This window comes from Phasianus colchicus, chromosome 1, assembly GCF_987193195.1.
Source record: "Phasianus colchicus chromosome 1, bPhaCol1.hap1.1, whole genome shotgun sequence".
Lineage (NCBI taxonomy): Eukaryota > Metazoa > Chordata > Aves > Galliformes > Phasianidae > Phasianus > Phasianus colchicus.
In genome coordinates, this window is record NC_143436.1 from 134,052,043 (window position 1) to 134,075,516 (window position 23,474).

At 42.2% G+C, this 23,474-nt stretch overlaps 1 protein-coding gene across 6 annotated transcripts in view; it reads right to left on the reverse strand.

Annotated features, from left to right (window-relative positions):
* Positions 1–23,474, reverse strand: part of AFF3 (ALF transcription elongation factor 3) — a 321,596-nt gene that overhangs the window by 76,177 nt on the left and 221,945 nt on the right. For all 6 annotated transcript variants that reach the window (XM_090127339.1, XM_090127334.1, XM_090127329.1 and 3 more), the window contains one exon: positions 14,221–14,272. In XM_090127339.1, the coding sequence (XP_089983465.1) occupies positions 14,221–14,272 (52 nt within the window). The remainder of the gene's footprint in view (positions 1–14,220; positions 14,273–23,474) is intronic.

Consider the following 23,474-nt stretch of genomic DNA (forward strand, 5'->3'; position numbering starts at 1 on the left):
TGTTAGGAAATAGTAATGGGAACCTAGTCGTATTATTATCTCTAGTAGCTCAACATACTTGCATGCTCTTTGGGTACAACCCTTTTCAACTGCCCTCCATTTCAGCACTCCAGCACTGTGACTGTTCTTGCTTCTGATAGGGGCTCACTATAACGGTCTCACCCCACTACTGGTGTAAAAATACAGGAAAGACCCAAACCTTAGGTTTAAGGATGTCCTGTGACTTAATGCTGACCTCTGCAGTGTGCTATGACTTTGCAAAGCTCAGGAGCCTCCTCTCACTATCAGATCCCTTTCCCACAGCCAAGTAATGCAGATACTGCTCAAGTCACCACATTCGTCCTCTCCCACCCTTTCCTTGCAGGCAGCCACTACGTGGCAGTGCTCTTTAAGACACTGTGAATTATTTCCCACTCTTGGCTTAGACCACCGCAGGTGGTGTGATGAAGCGGGTTAGAAAACTGATCCAGCTGAAAAATAGCATTTTTCCTATATTTATTTATTTACTTTTCCTTTTTGTCAGCTCATTTGTAACCTGGATGGTGAGTCTATTTTCATCTCTCCTACACCTTTCTGGGGAAATGCAGAGCTCAACTGGAGCAAGGTATGTGGTGGCCAGAGGAGCCAGAAGGCACTGAAGGAGATGGTTGTTCGGTGGCCGGAGTCCTCAGAGACCTACAGAGACGCCATGGAGGCACATGTGGACTTTGATGATCTTAAAAGTTCCCTAACATGGGGATGTGGGATGCATGCCACTTTCATATTTCCCCAAAACTCCCAATTTTGAAAGAGGAAGAAGAGCTGGGTGCTTTGTCTCCCAGTCCAGGTGGAAGCAACCCTAAGGAGAGAAGAGGAGAAGACTCTTGTATGATCTGCAGGGAATGTTAAACTGAGCTGGGCCATGTGGAGCTGGGCTGCAGTCTGAAGTGCCAGTCTCTAGTTTCCATTTTGGTATATCCAGCTGACAGCATTGAAAAGGTGATCCTTTCTGGGCAAGCAAGTGCATTCAGATGACAGGCAGGGCAGCAGAAAGAAATGTAAAAGTACTTCTCAGTGAGATCATTCTACTTTTTCAATTGGCTTCTCATATTAAGTCCTTTAATAGGTGTCCTTCTTTACCAGGATGCAGTGCAGGTTGCAGGGGGCAACTGGCGGTGGCACATTCTATAAATGAGACTATTGATTTCTTTCTCATGGGTTTGAAATGCAGCCATGTTTGACTGCATGTTTGTGTGACCCCTTGAGTTGGTAATGGCCCCATTTCTGAATGAATGGGGAATAAGATCCAGTTGCAAACTTACTCTTCCTCCCTGGAGGAGCAGATCTATTGCCTGCAATGAACGGCAGTTAGCAACTATCTGGCAATTTTAATTCTGGCCTATATTGCTCCCATCTCCTGGAGAAAGTGAGCTATTGTAATTAAAGGTAGTTAGCAGTTCCCTAGCAAGAATAAATACTTGCAATTACAGTCTGTTCTCTCGTTCCCTTGCTACACGGTTTGGCTGCTCAACTTGTGGGGAAATATCTGCCCCTGGTTCTTGCTAACAGTTTATTGTGCCCCCATTCAAGTTTATTCACGAATCCCCATGGAGGGTCATGACCCATAGCTTGAGAAAATCTTGCTACAGAAACAGCTTTCTTTGATTTATTATGTTTCTAATATGCTGGCATTATCTATGTAGCAATGTAAGCAGAAGGGTGGTACTTAAGTATCATAAACTTCCCTCACCACTGTTTTTGAATACCTTGCTTTTGATTGTGCTACTTTATTTGCATTTTATCTTACATCATTAACAACATTATCGAGACCAGCTCACCATCCATCGAGAAAGAAGATGAGAATATATTATACATTCTTTATTATTCCTGGAAGTAAGTGTTTGTTGCTTATATAAATCAGGGATAAGAAATAATTTTGCTGCTGCCAGAATTTAAAGATCTCCAAGAATGATCACTAAAAGGTATTTTGTGGGAAGCTTAATATTCTCTTGATAAGTGATTATGTTGTACTCTGAGTTGTTCAGCATTACTGAGTGTAACCCTAACATTTCTGTTCCTGGAACTAATGGGGTTACTCATTGAGGGAGAGTTTCCCCAGAACGAACAAGGATATTGAAGGCCAGCCCATCATATAATAACTTTAATGCTAAGTAGGAAGCAGGGTAGAAAAAAAAATATCCCTTAGGTGACTCAGGTACTTAGGCTTGAGAAACTAGCCACAGTAAGTGTGATGGATTACTCCATTTCACTACATCAAGAGTTGTAAATTACAGGATACTGGCTGGTTAGACTTCTTCGTCTCTCACCTGAATTGGTTCTAGATACATTTAGGGCAGAGTTTCATTGATCTGCCTATAGTTCATTAATCATTCATGAAAGATCCTAGCTGTACCCCAACACTACCAAGACAAAACAAGTTTTCAGACAGTAGTAATCACATTCATGTTCTCAATCTCCAGAGCCTGCATCTACTTTCTTCATCCTTTATTGCAGTGAGCCACAGCTTGGGAGCATAAACAGCACATATTCATGTTTCAGTGTGTGTGTTAAATGAGCTACCAAAATTACCTGAAGTGTCACAAACTGCAATCTGTTGTTTAAGGGAAATCGGAGAGGAAATTAAATACTTTCATAGTAATTGGGACTGAACAGTGAAGAGGATGGACTGAACATAGCTCTTAAGGATGAGATCTAGGAGTGCTGAGTGGTCCCCAGATTTTTTATTTTTTTTTTTTTTATATCTAGTTGGAAAAGGATTGCTTCATAAACTGCCAGGCTTGAGGCATTTTTGGAAAAGAAGCAAATGAGAACTACTGAAGAATATTTTATGGAGTTTGGAGTGTCTTGGAGGCACTGCAGACAGACGATGAATGCATTTTCCTTTACATCACTCAAGGCATGCTTTGGCAAATAAAAGCCAATAAACTGACCATTGGTGACTCAGATATTTTGTTTTCCATTTTTCTTCTAATCACTGCTACTGCAAGAGAGCTCAGTCACGGCAATTGTGTGGAGTTATACCAGGTACAGCAGAGACTTCACTGAGGCAGTGCAGTGTACATAAGGTGAGAATCTGAACTGCTTCTTTGGTCATGGTGTAACAATTCTTACTGCCTGTACATAAGAAAATTGTGTTGCTTCCAGAGTATCCTGGTTGCCTTCTTTGGGTATTAGGTTTTGCCCTGGAATGATGCAGTGAGCCATTTGTGCTCTTAAGTGATCACCTCCCTTATTATTAGCCATCCAAACTACTGGACACTACCATGCACCTACTGAACTGTAGATGAACTTCTACAAGCTAAGGTTGATGCAAGATGTTTTTACTGAACGTTGCTCTTTGGCAATCAGACTTTTATATGTCTTCTTTCCTGTTTCATTTGTCATTATTTTCCACACTGATTCTGTTTTAATTTCTTAAGGTTTTGGTTGGTTTTAGTTTAAATGCATTTCATCCCTAAGCTAGTGAAGCCATGGAAAAGTTTTCTGAATGGCACAACCTGACTGCTTGCCATAATTTGGACTATAGGACTCTACTTAGCCTTTTATCTGCTTCAGATCTGGGACCTATGGCAAAATTCTGGATGATCCTATTGCAAATCCACCTCCGTCCAACCACTCATAGGGTTCTTCACTCTTGTGTGAAGATATGAGTTTAGCCCAGCTTTGTTTGTATGTATCTTACTGCACTGGATGTCACACCTTTGTGAGATGGAGCTGCTTTCTAGCCTCATCACTGTCCCTGCACTGGTGTTTATGGACTGTGATCATGCTTTAGACAAGCTCAGTTAAGACACAGGACAAGGGCACAGGTCCAGAGGAAGGCTATGAAGATGATCAGAGATTTGGCACATCTCTCCTATGAAAAGAATCTGAGAGAGATGGAATTGTTCAGCTGGAGAAGGGAAGGCTCTGGGGAGACTTTATAGCAATCTTCCAGCACTTAAAGTGAGCCTACAGGAAATATAAGAGGGATATCCCTGGAGATGTTCAAGAAACATCTGGACATTGCACTAAGGGGCATGGTTTAGTGAAAAAATATTGGTGGTAGGTGGACATTTGGACTGGATGATCGTGGAGGTCTTTCTCAACCTTGGTAATTCTACAGTTCTATGACTCTATGACTCTTTATCAGGGATTGCAGTGACAGGACAATGGGTAACAATTATGAACTAAAAGAGGGGATATTTAGTTTAGATATTAGGCAGAAATTCTTCACTCACAGGGCAGTGAGGCGCTGGCACAGCTGCCCAGAGAAGCTGTGGTGCCCCATCCCTGGAGGCACTCAAGGCCAGGTTGGATGGGGCCCTGGGCAGCCTGAGCTGGTGGGGGGCAGCCCTGCCCGTGGCAGGGGGTGGGGCTGGGTGGGCTTTGAGGTCCCTTCCAACCCAAACCATCCTATGATTCTATGAGTTCTTTGTGCTTCAATCCAAGCTTTCACTCCAAGGCATGTTTTCCAAACGTATTCTCTCTCTCCTCCTAAAACTCTTGCCAGCTTTCAGCATTCTCTATGAGGAGTGCAGAGCTGCACTGTGTCACAATGGCATTCTCATCAGGTTTCAACAACAGTGAAAACCCTTCACACCCACAGACATGTCCTGCTTAATGCCAAGTCCTCCTGGCCACAGGAGCTGTATGAGGAGCCCAGTTCAGGCCACTGATCCTAAGTGATTTTTAATGTGCCTTATCTCAGTGCAGTGCTCTGCTCTGTGCTGTTCCTAGAGGTTTTGTTTGAGGATCACTTTTCAGTGTGGATTTTGGAGGGATTTAAAATCACTTGTAAACTGCAGCTTGAGTGTTTCTCTGTAAATTTGCAATGTACATGTGTGAATGTGAGTTTCACTGTCTGGTTGATATTTATTTAGGATTTACAGGCTGTAAGACTTAGAAGGGTCTCCCCTCCTTCCCCTTTTGGAGTTGGTTATCATCAGAACCACATCTTTAAAGAAACCATAAAACCCTTTCTGGATTTCATGATTTCTCCAGGCCTTTCAACACCTCAGTATTCATTTTTCACTCCGGGGTTTTATTATTATATTTTTTGGCATACATTGTTCTTTCTTCTCTGCTTTGCCCATTAATCCTTATTAATCTTCAGGGGCAGCACAATCTAGCAACTTGAACATGGCACCTGGGATTGAAAGACCTAAGTGCTAATCCTGGCTTTGCAACTGACTTCCATGTGGCTTCAAATGGGCCACGTCTCCGTCTCTGTCTCTCCATCAATCCTACAGAGATAATAATTCTTACTTAACTGTACCTAAATACCTCTCAAGGGCATTGCGTTAGGTAGTTAATACTTGTTAAGTGATTTGGCTCTCCGAATTACTGTATAAGCAGCATGGGTATTAATCATTCAGAATTTTATATAACTGTGAATGTTGAGTCTTCTGCTCTGTATCTGTTTCAGGTTTCTCCTGAATTCTGGCCCTGACCAGCATGCAGCTTTTCAAAGCTGATGGGTTCTCTTTTTCAGATGACTTAATAATCTTTTTTGGTGGAGACAAGCAGAAGGACCAAGTTGGTGCTTGGAAAGTCCTTGATACTTTACATTAAAAAAATAGTTAATTGTTAACAATGAGGGTAATGCCAGCGTTAGTTCCCTACGTACTGGTAAATCTGCCCAGTGAGGTGATATGTCAATTGTCGGTGAAGCATTTCTTGCTATCCAAGTGGTAGTGCTTGGATTGTGCTAGCAGTAAAAAAGAGAGGATAACTTCCTAAGCTGACTGAAACCAGTGCATTACCTCCTGTGGACTTCAAAGGAACATGATTTTGTGCAAGAGAAATTGTAGCAATGTTTCCTCAGTCCCTTTTATTTAAATCTCAGTTTTGATGAATTAGCTACTGTCTGTTTTCCTTATTTTTCTTTAAGTCTAACATAACTGCTGCCTCTCTTACAATGACATTTTCTTACAATTTCTTTTCTCCATTCATTTCTTTCTTATTCCTTTTCCATGTTCCTTTTCTCTTCTTGCATCCACAAAAGCCAGTGCAGCAGGTAGACAGGAGAGGCCCATGGAGGAACAGGCCATCCCCCTGCAGTCCACGGGCACTGTACAGTGCAGATGTCTATGTGTAGCCATGAAGGACCAAACTGGTAGCCTTCTATGATGTCATCATCACTGGTGCAGAGTCTGGTTGGAGGCCTGTAATTAGCAGTATGGGGAGAGCAGCAGACATTATGTACCTTCACTTCAGCAAGGCGTCTGACAGCATCTCCAACAACATCCTTGTTATGAAACAGAAAATGTGGGATAGATGAATGCATGGTGAGGTGGTTCGAGAACTAGCTGACTGGCAGAGCTCAGAGGATGGTCATCAGTGGTGCAGGGTCTGATTGGAGGGGTCCAGTCTGGTTGGAGTGGTGATCCCCAGGGGTTGGTTCTGGGTCCAGTCTTGACCAGCATATTCATCAGTGATCTGGATGAAGGCATAGAGTCCACCCTCAGCAAGATTGCTGATGATACAAAGCTGACACACCAGAAGGCTGTGATGTCATTCAACAAGACCTGAGCTGACTGGAGAATTAGGCAGGAAGGAACCGGATGAGGTTTAAGAAGAGCAAGTGTAGAGCCTTGCACCTTGGAAGGAATAACCACATGCATCAATACAGGTTAGGGGCTGACTTGCTGGAGAGGAGTTCTGCAGAGAAGGACCTGGAGGTCCTGGTGGGCAGCAGGCTGGCCATGAGCCAGCAGTGTGCCCTGGTGGTCAAGAAGGCCAATGGCAGCCTGGGGTGCATTAAATAGAGTGTGATCAGAAGGTCGAGGGAGATGATCTCCCTCTTCTTTGCCCTGGTGAGGCCACATTTAGACTATTGTGTCCAATCATGGGCTTCTCAGTTCAAAAAAGACAGGATCTCCTAGAAGGAGTCTAGTGGAGAGCCACAAAGATGATGAAGGGCCTGGAGCATCTCCCAGATGAGGAAAGGCTGAGTGAACTGGGTCTGTTCTGCCTAGGGAAATGAAGACTGAGAAGGGATCTGATAAATATTTATAAATATCTAAGGGGAGCTGGGAGGCAAATGGGTGAGACCAGGCTCTCCTTGGTGGCACGTAACGATAGGACAAGGAGTAATGGCCTAAAACTTGAGCATAGGAAGTTTCATATTAACATGCGGAAGAACTTTATGGTAAGGGTGACAGAGCACTGGAACGGGTTTCCCAGAGGGGTTGTAGAGTCTTCTTCTATGGAGATATTCAAGACCCATCTGGACGCCTATCTGTGTGATCTATTGTAGAGTATCTGCTTTGGCAGGGAGGTTGGACTTGACGATATCTTGAGGTCCCTTCCAACCCCTGCTCTTCTGTGCTTATGTGAGGAGCACATGGGGAAGCAGTGAATGAGGCCTGGAGATGCACAGCCCATGGATATCCCCACAGGAACGTTCTGGGCTGGAGCTGCAGCCTGTGCAGAGGGGCTCACAATGGGGCAGGAAGGCTGGAAGAGCTGTGCCACCTGTGAGGACCCGTAGGGAGCAGGAGCAGAGAGTGGAGACGGAGGAGTGACAGAGATAAGCATTATGAACTGATCACAGCCTTCATTTCCTTATGCCGAGTCTGTTTTGCCTGTGACAGTAACTAGCTGGTGATCATTCTGTCCTATCTCAACCCTTTAGACCTTTTCCATGCTATTTTGCATCCTGTTCCATTGAGGAGGGGCAGTGAATGTGATGTGTGGAGTTCAGCTGTTTGTCAGGGTGAAGCCATCACAGCTGTCAGCACCTCCCCAGCCAGGGCTGTGTGCCCAGGGGGAGCACAGTTGGTGGAGCTGTGGCTCTCCTTTCTGCTTCACTTGTGCAGGGCTGGTGCCAGTGGCTTCCCAAATCTTGGCTGGTGCTAAAAGCTCACAGGCTGAAAGGAACAGACAGGTACAGCAACAGAGAAACCATGCAGTGGAGTAAGCAAGCACATGCCCTTTGGGCTCCTGAATGTGTCAGGGGTATGCTCTCCTATTACAGCCTGTAATAGCTGTGGTATTGCAAACAACCTTAATTTGTGCTCTAAATTATCTGTGGCTGTGGGTTATTTAACCGTCCTCCTGCAGGCAAGCTGCAATGAATTTCCCTGAAGGCAAACAGAGGTTTATGGCCACCCCTGTGTGGGGCACAGGCCCAGAGGCAGTGGCTGACTGCAGCAAGGGCTCTCCTTGTGGCAGCACGAGCTGCTAAATGGTGAAACTAATTCAGTGAGGTTTTACAAACATTTGTGCAAGGACTAGGGAAAGTAACTCTGGAGATGTAGGGGATAATCCCTCCTTATGCTTCAAATCAGCAGGCATTGCTGAATCAATTGCATCATATGTTCCCATGGCCATCACAACAGATGTTCATAGAGGAATTCCAGTTCACCAGGGAAAAATCTAACCAAAGACAGCAAGAAGGTGGTTAAGGAAATTACAGGAGGTAGTTAAAAAAGCATAAGGTTGACACGGATGATACCAGAAGGAAGGGACAGGCCTAGAAGTTGTACTTGAGCTATAACTTAGTTTAGTTGCAGCATCAACATGTAGAAATAAAGAAGAAGTTCCTGTATTTTATTTTCCAGTCTATTTTTAGAGATTCACACGGAGATCAGGGTGCTGTGTTTGAATTTGCCTGGATTTTGTGCATGTCCAAGAGTCAGGCTGATCCCCAACTGTCATCTACAGTGGCAGCATTCATATTTAGAGCTAGATCCTGCCTGCCAGTGCATGACAGACAGTGACTCTGATTTTGTAAGATAGGCAGTGATGTGAGCCAAGTTTGGCAGGACAAGACCGAGCCCTTATTTTGTTCTATCCAACAGTTTTGGTCTTCTTGTCATGTGTGGTGGAAGTGCAAATTTAGATGTCACAGAGATTATAAAATCAGAGGTGGCAAACCACAGAAAGGCTTGGCTCAGCTGGCTTAAACCTTGCTCTGGATTTTAGCTGTGTTGGATACCAAAGGATTGGTTCTCTAATGCACAGGAAATAATGGACTTAGCTGAGTTAAGAAAGGCTGTTACAAAGGCAGTTCCTCTGGTCTGAAAATGCACTCGTGTTGCAGTGACAGAGGGCAGAGCAGGCCATTTGGATTAAGTACAAAAGCACCTGAGGGTCCAGCTACTCTTTAGCCCTAAACTTACATTTTTCTGTTTTTGCTTATCTCTGCTTTGTGCGGTTTTGTTTGCAATTAGACTCACATTGGGCAGAGTTCATGAAGTAAGCTTCCCTGACTCAGTGCGGTGAGAAACTTCTCATCAGAAAGATTTTTCTTCAAGATTATCTGGGCATTTTTTCAAAGTTAAGCTTATTTGCAGCAAAGATGCAGGTTCGATGCTTTCTTTTGCTTTTCTTTTTGCTTTCTTCAGGACTGTGTTCTCATCTTCAATCTTCTGCTCATTTTCACTTCTGATCAAGCATTGAACATTGCACTGATGAAGAGGTGAATAAGGGAGCACAACACTAAAATGACTTCATGTGGTTAATATAGTCAGATGCAGCGTATGTGCACACAATTAGCGCTGCCTAAAAATAGTCTTCGTTGTGAACAGGGCCATGCTATAATTTGTGTGATCTGGCTGCTCCTTCTGGATGTACCTGGCTCTGCTCTGCTCTTGGCTGATCTTCGACATCAGAAAGCTCAGAAAGAGCCATTGTACCAGAGGAGGTTTGATGGAAAGAAAGCTTATAGCCACTTTGTCCCTTCTGCAATTTCTTTCAAAATCCATTGCAGGTTAATTCAAATTAGCTGCAATATTAAATTCCATATGAAGAAATAGTGCTTATCTAGACTCTGCTAAAAATTACCCTTTCTGGAAGAAAGTGTATGTATAATTGTTCATTTGAATGTAATTTGTAAGTTTTTGATGACTGTTGGTCCATATCCAGATAGGAGAGGGAAAAGTCCTGCAAATTATTATAAAGATAAATGCATTCTGTCTCACTTGTTTCTGGCTACCATTGAAGTACAATTTTTGGACCTGATAAATAAATCATTTCTCAGTGCTACTTACGTGGCCACACTGACTGCCACTGTCCATGGGGATGGACTTTTATTCTGCTGCGTCAAGAGGGTGGATTTGTCTGGCAGACAGCTCTGCCAGAAACAAGTAATTTTTGCTCTGAGACTTTAAGCGGACATGTGATGAGGGGAAGCACGGGCACAGGTGTACCCACTAGAGCTGTGGGAACAACCTGAATCAGCACTGAGCTCTTCATCTTGGCTATGGCCAAGGAGCATGGATGTACCCCCGGGCTAGAAGCACTCTCTGGCTGTCCCCAGGCTGTGATGGGTAGGGCCAGCCCCTGGAGCTCTCAGCAGCTCTGGGTCACACCATGCTCCTGAGACTTTATTTCTCTGCACTGAAGTTGTTTCTCATAACCTTCCTTGAGGCTACTCTTCCCTTGAGGTCTCCCATGGAGGGATATGGGCTTAGTCAGTTTTGGCCACCCTGCAGAAGGGCTGGGTGGTCTCAGGCTGCCTGAGATCCTGTAGGGATGCCTGTCCCTCTCTCTTCAATGGGAAGGCAGCGACTCCCTGGCAGGCATTGCCTTCACTCTTTTCTTCATGCAGAGAGAAAACCCGTGAGCCCAAGAGCATCATAGCTCACTGCCTCCCTGCACTCCATGTGCCATGGGTGCTCTCATCCCCCACCTTTTTTTGCTGTGGCCATGAGATGTTTAAAAAGAAAAAAAAAAAAAAGGACTAAGACTCCGTTTTTCCTTTCAAGATACAGCAGGGGATTGAGTTTGGAGCTGCGTCCCTGGGAGGGTGTTCTGATTGCTTCTTCAACTTCTGTTTATACAATTTTACAAAATTTTGGCAGGAATCAAGAGCACATACCAGGGTGTTGGCTTTTATGAATCTCATGGGATGTGAAAGTCAAGCTGACTGGATGAACTTTGGTTACATATTCCAGACAAGCACAATGACTCTATTTATTCAGACTTGGCAGCCAGAACGCAGATTGACTCTGTGGGTAATAAATTTTCACAGCCACAAAACTTCAGCGGCAACCAACCTGATCCCGCACAGAAAAAATGCATGCAAGGAAGCAGACTGGGGCTGCAAAAATATGTTAGATTATTATTCCATGTATGTGTACCAGTCAGTTAATTTATTTGGCTATTGATTGACAAGAATTGCACAAATGAATCCAGGGATCTTTTTCCCCTTAAAGGAACTACTTGCTATTACAAAATTCTCATATTGTAAAAGGACGAATAGAGGGAAAAGAATTGTTCATGTTACAATTGACAATCTCCTTTTAATATTTCACCCAAGACTGATTTAAGTTATCCAGTGACCTCTACAGAGAAGAGCAGGGTATTATAATGGGGACTGCTTCATGTGCTGTGCCACACTTCAAGGAACCTGAAGGCAATAACCACTACAATTCAGCATTCTGAACAATCTTAAGTACAATTTTGACATCTTCATGCTACAAAGCTTCAGATGCTTTCTGGGAGAGATGATGGTGAAATTATTACACTGTGCTATAAATCAAAATGAATTGGCTCTTTAACTTGCAGATTTATGTTAACCACCTTGGTATCTGTTAATTGCTTGCTGTTCAGATATTGATTGGGGATTAAAAAGTATATTTTCTTCAATCTGTGTGATGTAAAATATGCCAACAAGAAATTTTCCCTCTGCATATTAGATCCTATGATCACTGCCTGTAAAATTAAAATGATCAGTTTAAATGGATAAACTACGCTCATTAAAGAGGAAAAATACATTTATGTAATTAAAATTAAGAGACTAATATGTGTGGATAATGTCATTACTGTGGGCATACACACACTCGGCTCAAACCCAACCTCTTTTACCTCTCCTGGGTCTATGAATCTTGCTACCTTAATTGCTGGCATGGAGGGAACATTTGGGATCCCGAGGCTCTTCATCATGTGTCTGTCTTGCATTTGGCCTCTCTTGCCCATTGCTCACATTCTCTGGGTCAGGCACAGCCCTCCAAATACCAGCCGTAGGACTGGGGTAGCACCTGTCCCTGTCTGCACTCCTGCAGAGACTTTCCATTTGCTGCCTGGCAATTTCAAATCCATGCACAAAATTGCCTTCTAGGTTTTCAATTTTTTTTTACCCCAAACTTCCTCATCTAGGAATTAACAAAAAGAAATGCTTCCCAGTTCTTGCACAGTTCATCTTCAGCTATTTAAGAAATTGGACTGCTTAAATGAGTGTGATTGCTGAAAGGTCAATTAATTCAGTAAGGAATATCTGAGAATTACTCATGTATGGTTCCTATCCCTTCATCTTTGATTTCCTTCTTTCCTGCTCCTGAGCTCAGGAAGAGATTTGAGATTAAAGAGCTTCAGAATTAAAAAGTGAAAGAAAATGGGTTCTTCCTCTGACATTTAGATGTGGATTCGTTATAACCTGTGAATTTATTTGGAAGAGTGGGTCTGTGTTATTCTTTTTTGGGCCCATTTCCTGCTCAGTAGATGAAAACTTTGTCTTTTGTTTATCCAACAGACACAATCATTTAGGGTTGTTCATTAAGCAAACCTGCAGGTCTCAAGTGAGGTCTTACAAAGCAGTTTGTATAGCCAGAGGCAACCTGTGCCCTCAGGAGCTTTTTATCTATACAGCCAAGTTAGAAAAAAAAAATGCAGCTATTCCATTTTAGAGAGAGGGGGCCATGTCAGTGTAGCTGCTAAAGGCTGCTCATGTAATGACTGACACTTAGCAATGGGACTTTGGCTCTGCTCCTTGCCGTGCTGGTGACAAATGCAGCTTGGCTCTGAGTGCTGGTAGTATAGATACAGTACAGAAGTATGGAAGAGAACGTCTTGGGCTGGAGCAAATGCTTCACAAAGCTCTCATTATTGAGTAAAGAACTGGTGTGGCACACACAGTGAGAGCAACCTAGCACAGGCTATCCCTGCTGCAGGATGCTTAGTATTAGGGAGGATCCCTCCTTGTGCCTTACTCCTGGGATGATCTCTGCCTCCCATCTCTGCATCCCCCCTTTCCATACACACCATCCCCCTGCCAGCCCCATGGTGTAACCATGTGCTTGTTATTCTTCAGACAACCCTTCTCGTCCCTCACTGGATGTCTCCCTACGCTGTCTGTGTGCTGTACTTTAAACTATCTAGACAAGCAGAAAGAATAATTAAATGTGAAGTGTTTTGGGATGAAATGTATTAAACAAAAAGAAATTGCATAAATATGTAAATAATTGAATCCACGTGCTGAATCTTCTTAATACAATAAAGCTTTGCTCGAAATAGATGAAATAATGGTTTAATATAAATCTGAAAAGGCTTTGACTTACTTGTTGCTTGGAATATATTGTAAAATACAAACTTCCAATAACAAGAGTTAAAATAAAACCTGGAAGAGCTTCAGGCCTACATACCTAGAGTTATTTGCCTAAGGTCCTGAATTTCAGAAGTCTAGATAGCTCCAGTTATCCTCAATTGAAAAAAAATCACATTTGAAAGCTGCTTTATATCTCAGTCTGGAGCCACTTGTGAGGTGCAACCAGGGCAATGTCTCCTCCTCCTCACACTTTGGTAGAGGCATGGGATGTGCAATTTAGGGCAAAGAGAAAGGAAAGTGGCTCTTGCTCTTCCATTCCTCACCAAATCCATACCAGTATATTGGGAGAGAGCTTGTGATAGTAAAGCCTGGCAACTAGGAATTTGGTTGGCCACACAGAAATCAAGATCTAGCTCTACTCTAGTGAGCACAGACCCTCAACCTGAAAAAAAGCTCAGCTCTCCTGACCCATAGAAAACATTTGGAAAAGTATGTGCTCCCAGACAGGCATTTTGGGGTCTTTAAAGCTCAGGAAAGGGTCCTAGTGACTGTTCCATGGATGACCAGCCAGGGTTCTAGACAGGTAGGCTGTCCAGGGGCTGGCCACTATGGCCCAGCTTGTGCTCAAAGAGTTTGGCCTCAACCCTTAATCCAAATTCCTGTTTCTTCCCTCCTTGGCTGCTCTTTAAAACAAAACAAAATCCAATCAGGAGGAGACTGATACGAAAACCTTCTGTGTTGCATCAAGGTAATAAATCAAGACCCCTGCAGAACATTCCCCACAAATACAGCAGTTAGCACATGCAGTCTGGCGCAGAGCAAGAACATCTGTTACTCCATTTACAGTACTTTCATGTATTTTGATAACCTTGATGTATATTTTGAAAAAGCATTAGCAAAATATTTGCAGTATCTCTGTCTCGACAAGAAACATGCTGCAAGTTACATGGTTCTTGTCTGGTTCTTACCTGGTCATTCTCCTCTTCATCGCTGCTTAACTTGAGATCATCTTCTAGCATTCTGGAAAGTAAACAGTAAAATCAGTTATATTTATGAGTTAGCAAAATGTTTCGGATCTCTGAGCTACTGTAAAAAAAAAAGTAATTGAAATAGAAAATATATTTTATGCCAATAATACTGTAGAAGTGACACTGTCTTTATAATTTTTTCTTAGCCAATTCCTATCAACTTCTTAATTCATTTCCTACAATTGGTGCCGAAGGGAAAATGTTTACTAGAGTAATAATGGATTTTGCAAAGATTATTTTTATTACAATCAACGACAAACAATTTTCGTGTGCTAAGAATAATATTTTTGATGCTGACAGGTCAGTAGTCTCTCTGAAAGGAAAATTTTGCTCCGCTTGGCTTTGAGCTCACAAAACACAAGTAGGTATTTACACTGGCAGTACTGCAGTACAAAATAAGATTCACTGATGTTTCCCAAAGGCCATTTTTACTTTATTGCCTGGTTGATGTAAGATTGACATTGACTGAAACGATTAAAACTGAAATGTATTATCTCAGTGCACAGGAGTATGCACTAGGAGTTCACGGTCATATTAATATAGAAAATAATGCATCTTTTCTAATGGGGATTTCATCCTCCTTTCCCATAACCTTTCCTCAGTCTGCTTCAACTGGCTCTCAAAAAAGAGGTGTTTGTCTTTACTTGCATGCATTTTTTTTTACTAGCTAAGGTTAAGTAACCAGCAGTTAAAGGAGCTGAGGAGGTGCAAAGCTTTCCCCCAGCACTTGAAAGGTTTTCAAGAATGGGATCTATTTTTAAAAAAACACCCCTGTAATAACAATAATCATTCAGAAAGTTGCTAATTTTTCTTGTGTTCTGGGAAAAGGGAATCTGTAATTTAGCCTCAATTCCAGAAGAAAGCTTGAGGAACAATTTAAACACATTCTGTGACGTGGGTGGTCCCTGGAGTGTAAATATATCAAGAAGACATATGTAGTAATTTCAAACCACCTCCTCGTTCTTGTGCCTGGATCTTCCAAGAGTGTGCCTGAAAAGCGGGGCTCTTAAATGGGCTGCATGGTGTGTCAGGTCTGAAAAGAGTTCCAAGCCTCTCCCTGCTTCTTGAGACTGGCTGCTGTTGGCACCGTGCATAGCTGTGTGCACAGCCTCTGCCCTCACAAGTGTGTCCCTGTTTCCCTGCAGCACCTTTGGAAGGATGTAGGTGTACCAGAACAAGAACAGAGGCAGAACAGGAACTCTTGTTCTCTCACCTCTTACAGACTCACGCCTTCTTTCTCCCCCTCCCCTCCCCATTTAATTGTACTTATGTTGAGATTTTTCCCCTGTAAAACCCATACAGAAAATAAAAAAAATAATCTTGTGATGCAGACACCTCAAGACACCCATTAAGCTGACAACCTTACAGCAAGTCTCTGGTGTTTCATCAGGAATTATGTCCACAGCCAGGAAAACACTCAGCAAGTGGGACAGATATCTAAAGATACCTTTCAGTATCTAAAGAGAGTCTATAAGAAAGAAGGGGACAGACTCCTTAGTAGGATCTGTTGTGATAGGACAAGGGGAAATGGTTTCAAACTAAAAGTGGGGAGATCTAGATCAGATATAAGAAAGAAGTTATCTAAGTAAGGGTGCTGAGGCACTGGCACAGGTTGCTCAGAAAGGTGGTAGGAGCCCCATCCCTGGAGATGCTCACGGTCAGTCTGGACAGGGCTCTGAGCAACCCAATGTAGCTCTAGGTGCCCTGTTCACTGCAGGAGGGTTGAACTAGATGACCCTTAAGGATCCCATCCAACTCAAACAATTCTGTCATTCTATGAGATACATGAAGGTGCTGAAATATGGGAGGGAATGCTTCCTGTAAATGTTGTAAGATCTATGTTGGCTTTGGGTCCCAAAGTTCACAGGGGATCCTTAGGAACGAATAACATTATAGTTGTTCTTTTTTTTTTTTTTTTTGTTTTGTTTTGTTAGATTTGTTTGGGCATTCCTGAGAAACTAGTGTTGGAAAATCTGTAAAAAGCTCCAGTCTGGAATTGAGCGTTATGTAATTATATGAGATGAAATCTGCAGGGATCGTCATTTAAGCAGAGAGATCTGCTTATTGTGTGAAAAGTAGAGCACTTCTTCTGATGTTGTTGCCCATAATTCCTTTGTTTTAGGTGCTTGAATCCCTGCTAGAAAGGTGGTAGTTTAGTAGACTGTTTAAGATTCAACTTGTTAGCTCTTCTCCTAAATGGAAGCTAAAAAACAAAGCTTATAATAAAAAGTTTTAGGTAGCTCTATGCTTACTAGTGCCTCATCTTTTTGTGTCAATCTGAAAAAGCATGTACAGTGAGCCTGTGGTTAGATGTTACTTCAAAGCTTTGAAGGCTCCAGGTTGTGTGGAAACAGGAGTGGGCTGTAGGCAAGACAGAAGATGTGTGTGCAAGGATCATCCACACAAAAGGAACAAGAAACCACAGCGCTGGCCCATTGAGCTTCCCCTGCTTGTATATCTTAGCCTGTCTTTATTTTTCTTGCCTGTTTCTCATTTTAGAAGTGCTGCTTTCCAAGAAAAGCAGTGCCTGTCCAGGGCTCGTGGTCCCTCTTGGAACTACTGTAAGCGTACAAACAATCCCCAAATACTGGTGATAGGAAAAAGCAAGTCACCATAAAATGATTTCTTGCTTGCTTGCTTTTTTGTTTTTCCCCAGAGTGGGATCAGGCCTGCCTGATCCATATATTTGTCACAAGGATGTATCAGGTTAGGAAAGCTTGCCAGACATAGAGTTCTACCTTGCAAAGGCAGGATCTGATTTCCTACTGTGCAGGAATAACTTCAGTGCCTGAATGTCCTGGTGGACTCCCAGGCTGCTTTCACTGCCAAGTCAGACCCAAAGCCCTGATCTACAGAGTACTGCTTGGAACTGGACAAACTGTTACCAGCAACCTCCATCTGTACCACAGGGCAGAACACTGGGTAGCTCTCAAAGCTCAGGCTGGACTCCCAGGGGGAGAAGGAGGCATTGGAGTTTGAGGGATGCCTGTCTGCAGGAAATGTCTTAAGGAAACCAGATCAATTTTGAGTCTGAATGCTTTTGACAAACAATTTTGCAAATCACTTCTCCCACAACAATGATGATGGTTAAAACAAGAAGTCCACAACTGGACCAGCAGAACCTATTTGAAGAAAGGAGGGGGACAGCAGAGAAGGAAAATACTTAAAGCTTGCAAGACGTTATGATAATTTTTAATTTATCTGAAAAGCACTTTGGCACAGATTCAGTAAAGAATGACCTTTGTTAGCAGAGCACTTCAGATCATGTTTAAATCAACCTCTGCTCAGGATGGAAATTCTTCATGCATGCTGCAATCCAGTAAAATGACAGACAAACATAAACAAGCTAACATGCAAACACAGCTTCTTCAACACTCTCCACAGTTTCTCCACAGTTTCTGTAATACCTCTTTCAGATTATGCAAAACCCAGGGTAGCAAATGGCATAGAATCATAGAATCAAAGAATCATTATGGTGGGAAAAGACAACTAAAATAATCTAGTCCAGCCATCACCACCATGCCCGTTAAGCTACGGCAAGATTTTTGGATATTCACTTGACTTTAACATGGTGAAGCATAGGTAAAACAATGAGTAAATACTGCTTTGTAAACAAAAGCTGGAAAAATCACGTGGTACTGGATGCATCTCTGAAAAGCACACATCACTTAGGGCTTCTGCACTTGAAGAGAGAGTGCATGGATCCGGGTAGTCAGGAAGTTACTTTACAGAACCTAATTATATACTTTTAGTGAAATCTCCATGAGGTCACAGAGGCTGTGAGGGGAGGGAGGCTTGGGCAGGAGCTCTCTCTGCTCTCTAATTAATGCGTCTGCTCCTTTATCTGCCAAGAATGTAACAGGTAGAGTAGTAATGAAAGGAAATGAGGATGAGTTCGGGATATTGCAAAATGCCACAGCAAGGCAGCTGGTTTCTTTCTCAAGGAACCAATTACAAGGTTTCAGCCATGGGTGCAGTGCCACTCGATGGGAAAGGAGGGGGGTGAAGAGCGACATATATATTGTGGGAAATAGGCAGAAAGCCATCTAGAGGGTACTGATATCCAAGTTGTGCCCATTTCAATGTGACTCAGCATCCAAATCTCTTACATGGCGTCTCAGAAAGCCTGATCTCTTTTATCTGGGACTAATTACTATGATGGTTCCACAGGCTGACTGAGAGGCATCTAATTCCACTGCTCATCCCATCATGTTAACGAGCAGGAGATGGTCAAAAGAACTCAGGGTTTGGTATGGTGGAAGCTATGTTCAAAGCATATGGTTAAGCTGAGACTTGTGGCTTCATTATTTTGCCTTTTTATTAATCCTGATTTGTTGTTGTTGGAAAGCAGAGTCCTAAGCAAGAATTGTCTTCAGACCCAGACAGAGTCTGGGGGACAGCAGGAAGGCATCCAGTTTTCCCTCTGGGAAGTCACACTGAAGTAACATCTAAGCAGGAGGATAGAGCCAGGACTCAAGTCAGAGACTTTTGGATTTGAAAGAGCTGGAGAAGAATTTGCTGGGGAAGTTAATGGTGTGATGTCTGGCAGAGGAGGTCATCATTAGGCAGATTGGGAATCAGCTGTGACTTTTAAAATCTGGAACCAGGCTAAGACCCTTATGACACAACCCTACCTTGGAGAGTATCTGTTTTCAGTCAGTGTTAGTGGCAGTGTTGGAACAAATCTGCAGTTCTTGCAAGACCTAAGACTTGCAAATGGGTTTCATTAGGGCCTGATTCCCTTTTGTTCAGAATCACTGGGTGAAGATACAGCTCTACCTGGTAGAATCTCACACTTTGTGAGGCTTGATACATTTCACATTTCTCGGCCTAATGAATCATAGAATCATAGAATCACCAAGGTTGGAAAATATCTCTAAGATCATCCAGTCCAACCGTCCATCTGCCACCATTTCCCACTAAACCATGTCCCTCAGTACAACATCTAAATGTTTCTTGAACACCCCTGGGGTCAGTGACTCCACCACCTCCCTGGGCAGTCTGTTCCAGCACCTGACCACTCTCTTGGAGAAGTATTTCTAACATCCAACCTGAACCCCCCCTGGCACAACTTGAGGCTGTTCCCTCTATTCCTATTGCTAGTTGCACGGGAGTAGAGGCTGACTCCCACTTCACCACAACCTCCCTTCAGGTCATTGTAGAGGGCAACAGGGTCTCCCCTGAACCCCCTCTTCTCCATACTGAACAATCCCAGTTCCCTCATTCACTCCTCTTAAGATTTGTGCTCCAACCCTTCCACAGCTTCGTTCCTTTCTCTGGACATGCACCAGGGCCTTGATGTCTTTCTTTGTAGTGAGTGGCCCAAAACTGAACACAGGTGTGGCCTCACCAGGGCTGAGTAGAGAGGGATGATCACTTCCCTGCTCCTGCTGGCTGCACTATTTCTGATACAAGCCATGAAGTCCTTCCTTCCTCTGCAAATTACTTATTGAAATGTAAAACTCTCAAAAAATCAGTAGCTCAGCCTCTGTGGTTTTGTTTTGTGATTAGAGAGCTTGCCTTTTGGCTTGCAAATCAAAGGGCAAGAGAAGTGGCTTCAAAAGAGATTACAAAAAGGAGGGTGGAAAGTAAAGTACAATGCTGGATAGGTTTTTCATGATAATTCTGGTAATTAGAGCAAAAAGAATGAGATGGGAAAGGACAAATATCAATAGTAAATAAATCATTATCACTAATGCTTTAGGAGAGAACATGCCAATGGTTTGCAAGCCTAGGGCACAAATGTGTATATGTTGCAATTGTCATTTAAAAAAATACAAAAGTCACCATCTTTGCAATTTGTGAAGGATCTCATGAATGTGCTAATCTGATCAAGTGTACTGTTCCATTTTAATGCTATATAGCATCTCAATCAGAATACTGTGTTTATTAAGGACTTTTGTGATGTCTGCTCATTATGTAGGAAACGGATTTCAGTAGTGGAAAAATATGTTGGTTTTATCTGAAGAGGAACCCCACAAAGAAAAAAGCTGTGATGAAATATGAAAATCGGACACCTAAGTGCTCATTTGAGTTTATACTGCAACATCTCATCTGAATGAGATGGCTTTGGCTTGCAAATTATCTGTTTTTTAACAAATAATATTGACATTTTGTTTTCTTTCCTATAAATGTGCAGTGGCCTTTCAAGAACCGTACATTAGTTTCAATATCACCAGAAACCCAGCAAGAAGACAGATACTCTTCTAAGTAGTGGTATACAAGAAGGCTTTCAGACCAGCTCCAGCTGTTTAAAGTCACAACTGATGCACCTATAAAGAGAGAAGAAAAAGCACTGGGAAAAAAACCCAGTCCTTCCTGAAAGAACCACAAGATCTTTACCTCTTGTTCCCAGCAAAATGAAAGAGAATGCCAGCTGGGAATCTGCCTTTCATATCCAAACTGTCCTCTTATATGAGTGGGATTATTTCAGCTAGGGGTGCTCGCAGACGTCATTTGACTTATGCACTAATAAGACAAAAGTACCTTCAGTTTCTGTCTCTTTTTAGTTGCTTTCTAAAACACAAACAGTAGAAAAAATATGCCTGGTAAGAAGGATGGAGTTTTCTAACAAGCAAATTAACAGGTTTCCACTCTTAAAAAAAAAAAAATAGAAAAGAAAAGAAAAGAAAAGAAAAGAAAAGAAAAGAAAAGAAAAGAAAAGAAAAGAAAAGAAAAGAAAAGAAAAGAAAAGAAAAGAAAAGAAAAGAAAAGAAAAGAAAAGAAAAGAAAAGAAAAGAAAAGAAAAGAAAAGAAAAGAAAAGAAAAGAAAAGAAAAGAAAAGAAAAAGAAAGGGGGGAACAAACATTGTTGTGATTACCTTGGTTACCTGCACATAACAGATGGCCAGTGATATTTGCTACTCATCTACAGCCAAAAGTGGTATTTCAAACAGCTTTGTTTGCTAATCCTAAATACAGGAGTAGTTGTTTTTATACAGCATTAATTTTTAATTAATTGGTTTCTGATTACAAAATTATTTTTCATATTAGTGTCATAACTGATGCAAATCTTTCACTTTAAAATAATTTCATGCATTTATATTTCCTGAAAAGTGTAGTACTTATTCCTGTTTTATAGAAAATAAATCAGAAGTGTATGGATTGAGGTAAACAAGTAGATCAAGAGGGTATTTTATAAATGCTGTAACTGAGCTTTCAGTTGGCTTTAAGACCTCTGCAAGCATTGCTTGCAGCATCTGAAATTCAGTTTGAATATATGATGTTTAAGTTGTAAAAACCCATCAACAAATAGTTTGTGTAAGTTCTACTACACAGAAATATGTAGGAAAACATGATTATATAGGATACTGTCAAATCTAATTAAAAACAGAGGAAGAAGGCCAGTAAAATCAGGCTGCTGAAATATTAATGTACTTAATGCTGGAATGAAGTATATATATCAATGTGAGATTTAATTCTAGAGCACACAATTTAAATGCCTGAAAAACTGACTCAGTCCATAGAAATAGAATTAGCAATTTCAATAAAAAATAGATGCTATGAAGGAGAAGTTTTCTGTGCTTGGCTTAAATCCATCTAAGCTGGTCTATGCCACTCTCCAAAACCATTTAAACTGGCTAAATGCTCTGCTAAATTCCCATTACACTGACGATCTCATTAGAAATGCAAGGTAGTCCTCTTTGGGTAATGCAGCCATTACTCTCTCTGTGAGAAGAAGCTGAAATAAGGCTTCCACCATTTGCATGAGGATAGGTTCATTTCTCCTTCCCCAAGGCTCTCCCCAAGAAAGAGGGGATGGGAGAAAATGTTTTACTGTATGCACATGAAATATGGGGCTGGACGTATTGTATTAGTCAGACACACATATATGAAAGCACAAGTAGAAGAGAAAACCTATCAGCCTTTATGGACAGGCTAAAATCCCTGCCAAGTAGAGTTGCAACTTAGAGGGTAGACCTGCTCCTTCCTAAACTTCATACAAACTGAGGGTGCATCCCATTATTGTTAGAGTAGGTGGTTCTCAAGGGCTGGCATGGTAAGGAGAACCAGAAATCAAACTGAAGGAAATAATGGGAAAATAGATGCAGTTGAGTCAAATGGTGAAGTTTCAAACTACTCAATAGGGTGGGAAGAATCCAGCTATAGGTGTCCTTGTACACTGCAGGGATGTTGGACTAGATAACCTTTAAGGGTCCCTTCCAACTCAAACAATTTTATGATTCTATAAGAAAGCCTCTCAGCACCACAGAGTCCACAGTGGCTCTGTCAGCACGGTGTTTGGGCAGAGGAACACGTAATACCTCTTTAGAAACGAGAAAAAATCTTCTAAAAGAGGAAATAAACTAGTCTGAGCCCACTTTCCGAGCAAGGAATCCACATAAAAATGCACATATACTCAGGGAGAGGGAAGAGTGATGAGCTACTTAGTGGCTTGCACCTAAACACCAGCCTAAGTAGTCCAATCACTCAGAGGATTTGCCAAAGTTTTATGGCTAATCACGCTCTGTGTGACAGGAGGAAACACATTTGGGGCATAAAAGTTCTGAATGAGCTACTTGCAATTTTCCAATCCATTTCTTGCCTCCTTGCCCCTGTTCCTTCCAGGCTCTCTGTGTGTGATTAGCAATTATTTACTCTCTCTCTCTGATTTCCTAGCAATTTCTGATCCTGCCGTCTACAAAATATTAATTTCAAATGTGAAATGAAATAAGAGTGCATGAACTGCACTGCTGGCATGTGTGTCAGCTGTCATGGCAGAAATCTTGGGGAATTTATGCGTTTGAGATAAAATTGCCACTGCTAAGTCTCCCCACTGAAGTTGCAGTATCTGATTTTGTACTTGGTGATTATTTTCTTATGAATAGCCTCTTTCTGCCTAATCCCCAGCATTATAAGCATCTGTCCTCATGTTGGAGTCATCATCCCACACATTTTTATTCTCTTGCTGCCTCGCGAATGACTGCAATCATCTGTAAAATGCTGACCGTTCATTTAGCAATGTTCGTAACTGCGGCTGCAGAGGTGTTTATTCATATTGTGCTGGTTGGGAAAGGGAAAGGAGACTGTGCAGGCTAGAGGTTCTCAAACTTTGCTCCAGTATCACTGCATCAAAATGAGAAGAGCCTTGTATCATCAAAGTGATGGGGAAAGTGGCAGCTCCTCATCCTTTTTGTCACCCCCTGCACTCCAGAAGCTCGTGCCATTTCTCTGCATCACGGCATCCTGCTGGGC